This window comes from Furipterus horrens, unplaced genomic scaffold (genome assembly GCF_987537825.1).
Source record: "Furipterus horrens unplaced genomic scaffold, mFurHor1.1.pri manual_scaffold_12, whole genome shotgun sequence".
NCBI classification, from domain to species: domain Eukaryota; kingdom Metazoa; phylum Chordata; class Mammalia; order Chiroptera; family Furipteridae; genus Furipterus; species Furipterus horrens.
Window position 1 is genome coordinate 67,932,536 of NW_028327182.1, and position 12,153 is coordinate 67,944,688.

The 12,153-nt window shown below is 35.4% G+C and overlaps 1 protein-coding gene and 1 pseudogene across 1 annotated transcript in view; both read left to right on the plus strand.

Moving 5' to 3' along the window:
- MYO16 (myosin XVI) overlaps positions 1-12,153 on the plus strand; it is a 654,868-nt gene that overhangs the window by 618,355 nt on the left and 24,360 nt on the right. The window contains exon 35 of the mRNA XM_090257968.1: positions 2,693-2,784. Coding sequence (XP_090114094.1) covers positions 2,693-2,784 — 92 coding nt within the window. The remainder of the gene's footprint in view (positions 1-2,692; positions 2,785-12,153) is intronic.
- Positions 3,639-3,758, plus strand: LOC149996310 (U2 spliceosomal RNA; annotated as a pseudogene).

Here is a 12,153-nt window from a genome sequence, read left to right on the forward strand (position 1 = left end):
TTTATTTTATCTAGTTCACACTCTTTAGTATATTAAACCATAATTAGTTTTCCTCACCTATTTTCTACAACCTAGTACTTCTCATTCCAGATACTCTTCTCACCTCCTCCTTTATAAGGAGGAGATGTTTCACAGAGTGTCTCTGGCACCCCTCTCTTCTACCTCACACTCCCCCTGTCATCTCCTGCCTCTCCATTCCTCCTTGTTCACCTTTCCCAAACTGAATCCGTCTGTCCCTGTCCTGTTGACCCTGCCACAGGTTCTGAGGTCAGTGATTTCTTTTAGTCAACAGGTAAGAAATGCCTTTTAACTTACCACTTAAGTAAAATGGTGTCACATCCCTACTCAGAAATGTACAGTTCTTCCCACTAACTACAAAATATTGCCAATTTTCTGTGAAATGTAAAGTTTTTTAACACCTTACCTACTCTGCCTTCCAACACATTCTCCAAGATCCCTCCTCAGGTCTCTCTCTCTCTCTCTCTCTCTCTCTCAGTTGACATTTAATAATATATTAAGTTCTTACAGGCCATTACCCTAGATGTGGAGCAGTCTCCTCACACTTTATTGCCTTATCTCATTTGTTCTTCTCAACCCTCTTCACCTTTTAAAATCTTTCTTATCCTAGAAGGCCCAGTTCCTTTGGCAGCTCCACTGTCTCCACATTTCTGCTAATTCCTTCAGTTAGAATTAATCCCTTCTTTCTCCAAGATCTGCTCAATGTTACCTGTTCTCCTGTTTACCCCTTAAGTCATTCTGTTGTGTGTCCTAGTTAAGGATTATTTTTGTTAAATTTTAGCTTCTGAAGAACAAAGAATATTTTTATTCTTTATTGTATTTCCCAGTACTTTATTCAGAGGCTGACCATAAATATTTCTTAACTTTATTTAATTTACACTATATGAAGCACATTGTGCTCTTGATTTGGCTCTAAGTGTGTATTCTCGCTAAACAGTTTCTGCTTTGATTGCAGGAGTAAGCTTCTAACTTATAATTTAGCTTTGAAAAATGGATTACAATTTTCTTTTCCTGCCTCAGATTCCTGGTTTCAGTAAAACATCCAGTAAACCAAACTCTCTAGAAGTAGACATGTATTTTGCTTGTTAATCTTTCCTTTGTCCCCCCATGACACCCTTCCTTTATGTGAGCCTCAAACACTTTGCTGTGCCCTGCTCCCTGGACATACATTTTATTGCCAACTATCTGCTAATCTAGTTGCCAGAATTCCAACTTGTGCCCAATCTTAGATTTTCATGTTCCCTTCCACCTGTTTAGATTTCAGATCACTCAAACACTAACTGCTTTCCCACACTTGCTACCATGGTCTCTAATACAGTATTTTCCTAACCAGCTAAAGACATTGCTATTGCTTATGGCAGGGACCCATTCTCCAGCACATGACCCTCCCCCTACCATTCATAGGTGTATCAGTTTTCAGGTGCTGGCCATAGTCTGTCCAATCTCAATGAAGCTAACCTTTCCATACAAAGATTTGTACACATAAAACGAAGATCAATTGGGAGGCCTTGTTATGTGATGATAGGATTTTGTTGACTTCCCTGAGCATCTAAATCTCTGCTGTAATTGGAAATAATATGCAGTGATTTTCTAAGGATTTTAATTTAGGAATCATGTACATGTTTAATCAGTTACACCATACTGGCTAATTATGATTTCAGATGAGAGTAGCAATCACTTCAGAATTTGAAGTTCTCTGGGTAGAACTCATTTTTTGGGTAGTAATTTTTTTATTTACTCATATTTATTAATAAGTCATTGTGATTATATTGATCTCTCTTTCACAGTGGTTCTTAGCCAGGGATGATTTTGCTTCCCAGGGGATGTTTTGCAATTTCTGGGGACATTTTTGGTTGTCACACTGGGGAGGTGCTACTGGCATCTAGGGTGGAGACCAGGGGTGCTGATAAAATTCTATGATGCACTGGACAGCACCCACAGCAGAGAATTATGTAACTCAAAGTGTCAGGAGTTCAGCTTCTGTAATAAAAGGTAATTAATAAAAATCCTTTGGTGCTTCACAGATACTTCTCTATTATTTGTGGAAGGGGTTGTAAATTTCCTGAGATCCACTGTTCATTCTATATAGCTGGTTATGAATTAGTCTGTTGTGGATGGGCAGCTACCCTGACCTTTTCCTCATAGAATTCCACCCAATCTCTTCCCTCAATTTGTATGTAAAGTAAACTATAGTCTATAGAATCCATCTGACACTTGATTTGCCTTGTACATCTTCTAATCCTTTCTTTGCATCCTTGCAACCCCACAGATGAAATACAAACTCTGTCTTCTATAACAACTCAAGGAATCCATTTACTTTCTGTCATCCATATATTTCTCTTTCCCCCATTGAACAATTTTTAGTTTCTAGAAAAGTTTTTCTTCTCCCACCTAATACTTATTTGCTGAATTTGGCTCACTTCTGTGCTATGATGACATAATTCTTCATTATCATTTTTTCTCTTTTGCCAGTATATTCTTTTATTAAATGGAACTGCAGCACTACTTTGTTTTCCCATATTTTCTTAGAAAATTTTATTATTCAATTAATGTTTAACTTATTATCATTTCAATCCATAAAATATGACAATTTTAGTTTATTATAATAAGTATACAACTTACTTTATTCAGGGAAAATACATGCAACTTAACTACTTTGCATTGATTGCAATAGGTTTACCTGAAGAAGAGGAATTCTCCAGGTTGTCTGTGAGTGGGACAGCGACCACAACATTTCAGAGACAGAGAGAGAGTCAGACCACTCAGGTAATGACCCCTATATATTCACATATACCATAAAAACAAATTAAATTATGACAAGAGATTCATTAAGGTGTGACCAAGAACATATGTTTTAACCAGACTAGAGAAGGAACTTACTCTCATCTCTGCCTTAAGTTTCTCTGACTCAACATTCTTCTTTCTCTTCTATCTCAGCTGACTCCAGTTTTCTGCTGGTTTAAAAAATAATAATTTGTCCCATACAAATAAAAAATAATAAATGATAAATATTGTAAATGTAATTTATGTTGTAGTCTTTTAAAAAATAACTGTCAGGGGAAGATGATATTAAATTTACTGAATGATGTTAATATGTTTTCCACATTTGACCTCAGCTAAAATTAGGGGACTCTTAAGTGACAACACATGGAAATAAAATGCTTGAAGCACCTGTGGTTTTATGGCATGCCATTTATATCTTAGTTATTACTTCCAAATTCCATGTAATCTAAATTCATTTAAAATATGACATGTAATAAGAGCCCAGTTACATCGAAATGAGATGAGAGTGCACAAAACTGTGTTTCAGTGTAACTCAGTGATTTCATATATATGCTTAATGTGGTTGGCCTTAAAAATTCAGCAAAGTAAAAATATTTATTTCAAGAAAAATATCCACTAGTGTTTCTAGAAAGAAATATGATTTACGTAATATAATTTAGTATTTTGTTTGTTGAATTTTAAAATACTGTTTCCTTTTATTACTTTTAATTGAATTTATTGGGGAGACACTGGTTAACAAAATTATACAGGTTTCAGGTGCACAATTCCACAACGCATCAACTGTACACTGTATTGTGTGTTCACCACCCCAAGTCAAGTCTCCTTCTATCACCATTTATTCTTCTCAGCCTTTTGGCTAAGATCAAGTGTAATATCTGTTTTTATCAGCTTAAAATGTTGTTTTCAATAATTATCTTTAAAAAATATGACTTTGAGTTCAAGGTACAACAAGCATCAATATATCAGGCTTTATTATCAATATATTCAAAGTACAACAACAAGATTCTTATTTTGTATGAAGTCACCATACAAATTTTATTATTTCAAATATCTGCATAAAAATCTTTAAAAATCTTAGTCAAGTATTCAGATGTTTTTATGAAATCCCCCATGCAGCTAATGATCAGTTTGCATGTCAATATTTGGTATTATGTAGGCATGGCCTTATTATCAGATGATATGTTCTAAGTAACACTGATGAGGTAGTGAGAAAAGTCAATAATTTTAATCTTAAAAAAATCTTATAGGAAGTAATCTACTGAAATCATTTACACTGATATATAGACACTGTAATAGAAAGGAAATGCAGATTGGTTGCAATAATAGATTGTCTTAATCTCCCCTCTATTCCTTAGAGATACATTTACTTTACCTTATAAGCATTACAGATGCTTTATCTAAGATAATTCACAGGGGAGTCTCCTTGTAATGAACATTTGTTTGATTTTTATTACAGGGTTGACTCTTGTACTTTAGAGCATAATGATAGGTCACCTGACATCCTTCTCAAGATTTTCACTATAATGTGGTTCATAGAGGAAAGGGTTAATATTGAAAAAAGATACATCAAATAGACATCTCTGTAACTTTTCCCCTGATCTTTCATTGACTTGACCAAGAAGCAAAGGGAAATGGAAAAGGTCATCAGAAATAATTTTCCATTCCTAATTTTCAACGGAGGCCTGTTTTAAAATGCAAACCTCTCTGCCTTCAGTAATTTCACAATGCATTTTTTTTCCAAGGGAATGAAAAACCAGTCTTATTTTATTCCATGCAAAAGTGTGGGCATGCATTCTCATGGTAGGACACATTCCTCACTGTTGAAAAGCTATACAAATTATGAGAAACTATGCACTTAACGGCCACACATCTTTCAGCATAAATACCTCTTGTGTGACAGGTATAGAGGAAATATGGACATATACAGGCATATTGCATTTCATATTTTCTACTAATGCAATTAAATAGGAATTCTATAAAATCAGTTGAACTGACTTGACATACAGCAGTAAAATTAAATGTTGACTAAAAAATTGAATAGTCCCTTTTTGAGAATGTCTATATTTTAACATCATGACTGATTTTAATAAAATCTCTTTAAATAAGATAAAATATATGGGAATTCTTGTAGATAAAGAAAGCAGGAAATAGATTTAGTAATTTTCCCAAAATTATAGGGAAAATTCAGAGTCTACAGTTTGAATGGGTGTCAACATTGTATGTCCTGTTTCTGAGAATGAACTTACCATAAGCCATTAAAAGAAATGCAGTAGTCTATTCAACTTTATAATAACATTTGAAGAATTTCTGGTTCAAGACAGAAATCTAAAACATTTATAATTTTTTTAACTGGCAGTCACATATTTAAGTTTTCACCTACCACAGTGAAATTTTAAAGGTAGAGACTTCGTTTTACTCTCTCCATTGATAACTATACAAATACATTTGAGATAGGCTCAGTCAATCTATCAACCATGGATTATGGAGCGAGAGACACATAATGGAAAGAACAAAATAGATGTTGCCATGGGGGTCACATCTGGACATGGTGGCTCCCTACAGTGGCAAAAGATGTTGGTCAGCATATGTCTACTACCAGCCACTGCAACCATCTTGGTTTGTCCAGTTTGCCAGATCTTTCCTTCTAACTTCATGTCACTGTTTGTCTTCCAGTAAAGCTTCTAACTGTTAAGATGCCCAGAGTTAGTTTTCATTCCTTGCAAATAAGGATTTTTGACTGACACTAGTTTGATAAATAATGGTTTCTTTCTTCATAGTATGCAATATAAAAAATATAATTGATATTCAGTTGCATCATTACTTTTATTAATTTTATTAACTTGTAAAATATCATGGCTTTTAAATGTAATAAAATCAATTTTACTTAAAATATTTGAAAGTAGTGAAAATTGATACATTAGCTGTATCACAAATGTGGCTGAGCCCATTTAATTTATGCTCCTTATATAAAAGGTTTGGTAGGTCCATTCTGTGAACCAAGATAAAATAATCATGACCTTCCAAAGCACTCAGCATGAATAAAACCAGCAGTGAATGTGTGACATCATGGAATTCCACATACTGGCCCTGGTGTGGGTACATCCAAGTACGCAAATCTGGAATTTCATAGGTTATAGAAGCCACTTCAGATTGATTTTAGAATTTGACAGCATTTATCAAAAATAATATGCCACTTACCTATTTGACATTTTATGCAATGTAAAATAACTTTTTAAAAAATTGGAGCCTCTTGGCATGATATAGTTTCTTAGCAATAACTCAATGGTGGAAGACTCAGCAGTGAATGTAATAATGAGAATATCTTCCAACCCAGAATGATTTTGTAGCATTTTTTTTTTTTTGCTGTGATTGCAGTCCTCTGCTGATGCAGGAGGCCAGGTAACACAGGAAGCCCGTGGATTATAAATAGAGCAAAAGCATAAATAGTGCAGGAGGGGTGTCCTGAAGGCAGGAGGGTACCAGACGGGTTTGGATAAAATAAATGTTGAGTGCTTGCCATTGGCATAAAATTGCTAGTTGCACATCTGGTTAAGGGTCCACACTTGACATTGAAAAATGAGATGTTTTCTTTTTCCACATGACCATAATTTATTTGTATTTACATCTCATTTTAACTTTATCAACTTTCCCTTCATGCCATTTTATTCGTCTCAGCTGTCTATTCTTCACAGTACTATGGGGTGGTTTGTGATCTTTGATTTTCATTACAGGCATTTATCATATTTCTTGACAAGGCTTTTTTATATACTTTTGTTCTTTATAAAAGCATACATTTTTTTATTAATATATGTCAGATTCAGCTGTTCATTGTAAGAAATTATTGATGGTGTCTGATAAAACAGTGACATTTTGGCACCCAAGAGCTTAATATATATATAGCCCACTCCAGAAACAGCTGCCATTGGAAGCCATAACATAATCAATATGCAATTGATCCACATCAAAAAATAAATTGTTATGTGGTTTGTTTTACTGAACAATCAAATAAGCCTTTTTGTAATGTCACATATCAACAGAATGAAGAGTTGCAGGGCACTAAATAAACCAAATGCTTTCTTTCTATATTCCACTTATGTGTTACAAAGACTGCTTTGAAATATACTGTGACTTGGAAAGGAAAGTGTGTTAGATAAAATAACTAAATCTAGACATTTAGTTTAATCATTAAGAGAGAATTCTAAAGCATATGGTAGGAAATAAAATTTAGATAACCATTTCAAAAGGAAATATACGTGTATTACATTTAGAAGCTACAAACAGACGGAGATCTAACTTAGGAGCTCTTTCACACAGTTGCAATTTCGTTGAATCAGTATGCACCACTCATGACTTCCACATTATGTGCAAGAATTGAAAGCAGTGAATTAACTTGATAATGAGTTAAATGACAGCCTTTTCCACAGAAAAGGGACATATCCTATATAGGTATATAGGACGTTAGAACATAAGCAACAAAACCAAATCCTGTATTTTGTATTTTTTTCATAAAATTGTACCATACATATATGTCCTAAATGTATTCAAATACATAATGTTTTCCTACTGAAGATGTTTGACTGTTATCAATGAAGAGAATTCAATTTTCAGAAATATTAAAAGAATGAGAAATCAGAATTGTGATATGTTTTTAAAGAAGGAAAGGTCTTTGATATCTCTGCATGCTCACCTTTCAGATGGGAAAGCTGCAATGAGCCAACACCGTTGCATAAGCAAGTGAGTAACAATGCAACTGAAAGAATGTGGTTAAGTATAATTCTAGTTAACTTAAGAATTTTAAAGCCACTTACTTACTCCAGATGTTCAAACTTCCAACACAGCTTCTACCACAATGTCCATGGGAGAGTGGGTCGCCCAAGGTCCCTGACACGCTCTACACTGATTCTGAGAGTCCAGCATGTGAGTAACTTGGAAATCATCACTCTGTCCTAGCAACAAGTAAAAAGTTGAACAAACAGAACCAATGACTGACTTCCAGCCAAGATGGAAGCTTAGACTGACATGCTCAGTCTCCCTCTACAACTAAAAAGGAATACAACTACCTCAAAACAAAATAACCAAAAATTCCAGAAAATAAAACTACATAGAAGCACAATGTATGAAGTTATAAACCAGCGGTGCTCGTCCATATGGGTAGGAGGGGCGAGAAAACTTGGTCTTGTCTGTGGTAGCAGATGGCATAGCAGTGGGACTGCGAGAAGCACCAGGGGAGCAATCCTAGCTGCAATCAAGACCCCACAGCTCACAATTCCAACGCTGAGAAGGGCAGCACCCCCATTGCCTTGTATAGTGAGGCCCAGAGGGCAGGGAAATGGATCCTGGTCTCTCAGAGGAGAATAACAGAAAGAAACCATCTTGGACCCCACACACATACAAAGTGCCACAGTGCAGTGTAAAAGGTCGCTGATTTGCCGCCGGTCACCAGGTAGTGACGAATGCACGGGGCTCCACCCCCTGTAGCCCGCCCAGGAAGCAAAGTTAAACACAAAACTGTCAGGATGAAGCAGACCACGACTGAAGTCCCAGTGATGCAATTCACCAGGCAGCAGATGTGGGACCTGACCAATGAACAAATAGGAAATATTTCTGAGGTTCAGTTCAGAGCTATAGTCATAAGGTGGCTTACAGAATTAACAAAAGATTTGGAACAAGACAGGGAAGAAAAGAAAGCTAGTCATACTGAAATGAACAAAAACACATACAAGACAAGTGGTGAGGAAATGAAAACCAATGATCAAATCAACAAATTAGAACATAGGGAAGGAACAAACAGTCAACCAGTGCAGAAAAAGGAAACAAAAAGTAACGAATGTGAGGAGAGGATCAGAAACCTCTGGGACAGCTATAAGTGAACAAACATTCGAATTATAGGATTGCCAGAGGGGGAAGAAGAAGAGCTAGAAATTGAAAAATTATGTGAAAAAATAATGAAGCAGAACTTCCCGAACTTGGGGAAGGAAATAGACTTACAGGTCCAGGAAGCACAGAGAGTTCCAAAAAAACTGGAAGCAGGGAGAACCACTCCAAGACACATTATAATCAAATTGTCAAAAATTAAAGATAAAGAAAGAATCTTAAAAGCAGCAAGAGAGAAGAAAAGAATTATGTACAAAGGGGTCCCAAGTAGACTATCAGCTGATTTCTGAAAGGAGACCCTGCAGGCAAGAAGGCACTGGGAAGAAATATTCAAAGTAATGAAAATCAAAAACCTACAACCATGAATACTCTGTCCAGCGAAGAAACTGTCATTCAGAATAGAAGGGCAGAGAAAGTGTTTCCAGGACAAAGTAAAACTGAAGGAGTTCATTAGATCCAAACCACTGTTATACGAGATGTTAAAGGGACTGGTTTAGAAGAAGGAGGATCAAAACTATGGCATTAAAATGAAAACTGCATCACAAGAACCAACAACAGAAGCTAGTGAATCGAAACAATGGCAAACTAAATAGGCAACGAGAGTGGAAAATGAACTATAGGTATAGGAGACATACTGGGGGGAGGTCAGCAGGGAGAGGGAAGGGGGAAAGGGAGGGAGATGGTGCATGAATTAAGAAGCATAGTAGGAGGGAATGGAGTAGAGAGAAAGATGTTGAGAAGAACTATATGCACAACCAGTGGACATGGACTAAAAAGGGGGGACAACTGGAGGGAGGGGGCCACCCTGTGGAAGGGAGCAGAAGGAAAAGAAATTGGGACAACTGTAACAGCATAATCAATAAAACATATTTTTTTAAAAGAGAATTTTAACATTAATTCAATTAGATTCTTTAAATTAAAGAAACAAAAGACCTAGATATAAAACCCATGTCTGTTATTTAACATGTGGGTATAGAAAGTAGCAGTTAGTTTTGCAGATTGATAAGAGAATATATGTAAAATGTCAAGCATGCTACCTGCAATATAGCAAGTACTAAGAAAGTGCTTGGTATTATTATTATAATATTCCTTTTATTAAGGTCAGTATCTTGAATATCAATTCTGACTCTAATAGAAAGATGCTACCTAAAATATGTAAGAGATTAGATTGAATCATCAGAACCCAACATTTATCTGGGATTTTGATAAAGTATGTATGTGATTTTCAAAAATACTTGGTTATGGAATATTATAAACTTAGAAAAAAGCAACAATCATTAATGAAACACCCAACTTCAGTAAACATTATCATTTTACCATATTTGCTCTGGCAGCATATTTTTAGAGAAATAAATATCCCAGGTGTGATCTTGTACCTGCCTGCTACACTGAGGTGAATCCCATCCTGAACTTAGTGCATGACCCTCCATTACATTTTTAAAGCTTGTCATTTTTGCCTCCAGTGATGTTTCGGGCTTAATTTGCTCTAAGACCCACTTGTTTGTCTTTCTGATGGTTCAGGGCATCGGTAGAGCTATCCTCCAACACCATATTTTAAATGAATTCATTCTTTTTTCCTTATCAGCTTTCTTCACAGTCCAACTTTTATGTCCATACATAACAATTGCCAACATGAGAATGCAAATGACCTTAACCTTGGTCTCTAATGACACATCTTTACTCTTGGTGATCTTTCCCAATTCTTCCATCACTGTTCGAGACTCAGTTCTCTCTTTATTTTTTGACTTTAGTCACCATTTGAATTGATGACTGAACCAAGGTAAGCAAAATCTTTAACATTTTCAGTATCATTGTCTATAGTAAAGTTGTGTATTTCTTCTGTAGTCATGATTTTTGTCTTCTTGATGTTTAAATATAGTCCTGCTTTAATACATTTTTTTACTTTCATCAAAAGTCATTTCAAATAATTGTTACTTTCTGCCAATAAGATGGTGTCATTTACATACCTTAAGCCATTGATAGTTCTTTCAACAATTTTCACTCTTTCCTCTGAGTCTATTCATTTTTCATATGATATGTTCTGCATACAGATTGAACATATAGGGAAATGAAATGTATCCTTGTCTGATACCTTTGCCTACAGGAAATCATTCAGTCTTTTCCTATTCTGTCCTAACAGTAGCTTCCTGCCCATGATACAGGTTCCTCCTCAGGACACTTGAATGCTGAGGCATGTCCATTCCTTCAGAGCAACGCAAGATTTCCATGATTCATGAAGTCAAAGGCTTTACTGTTGTCTATAAAACATAAACTAACCTTCTAAAATTCTTTGGAGCATCCAAGTATCCAATGAATATTCACAATTAGAATCCAGCTTAAACATCCACTTTACTTGCGTGGGATATGAGAACAATGGTCTTACAGTAACTGCACTCCTTGGCATCTCCTCTTGTAAACTGGGATGTCTATTAAAATGCGTCCAGTCTGTAGGCCATTGTTTTGTTTCCATATATATTGACATATTCTTGTTAGAATTTTGAGAGTTTCAATCTATGTGCTGTGAAATAATTCTATGGGCATCCTATCTACTCCTGGTGATTTACTTCTTTCCAATACTTGTAGGGCAGCTTTCACTTCACTTTCTAGAATTTCATGTTCTTCCTCCTAGTAATCTTCAAAGTTGTTTCATCCTTTTGCCTTCTTCCATATCGAGCTTCAGGATTCTGTTTCCACCTTTTATTTTCTTCTGATTAGAAAATGTGCTTCTTTGTTGGTCATTCAGCATTTCTACTCTAGGTTTAAATTTCCCTTTTATTTTCTAGAATATTCTAATAAAGAACTCTTGTTTTTCTTGTTAGTCTTTTCTTCCCCCTTGTATTAAATATGTAACATTTTTAAATTTTTTTAAATTTTCATTTCTTTTTATTGCATTTTTCCATTAACATTTATTCCTCTTATACCTCTTCCACCTCAGACCACCTTCCTCCCCTCCAACAATCACTACACTGTTGTCCATGTCCATGAATCATTTTTCTTTTTGCTCAATGCCTCCACCTTCTAACAGCCCTCCCAGAGCTGTCAGCCTTTGGGACAGCATGGATGGACCTGGAGAACAGTACTAAGTGAAATAAGCCAGTCGGAGAAAGACAAATAACATATAATTTTACTCATATGTGGAATCTAATGACCAAACTGAACTAACAAACAAAATAGAAATAGACTCATAGAGAGAAGGTTGAGAGTTTTTTCTTTCTCTGTATATGATAGGCATTGAAAAACTGTGTTCAGGATTCAAATCCTGCATGTATCACCTTTTACTTTTTCCTTTCACCTGTCTTTGACATTATGAAGAGGGACCCAAAAAATAAATAAAACTCATTTATTTTTTATAAATAGATTCTGTATTTATTCTTACATGTGTAAACTTCAGTCACCTTCACCGTACTCTCCATTTAATGCAGTACACCTGTCAAGACATTTTTTCCACTTCTCAAAACAATTTTTGAAGTCATTGAT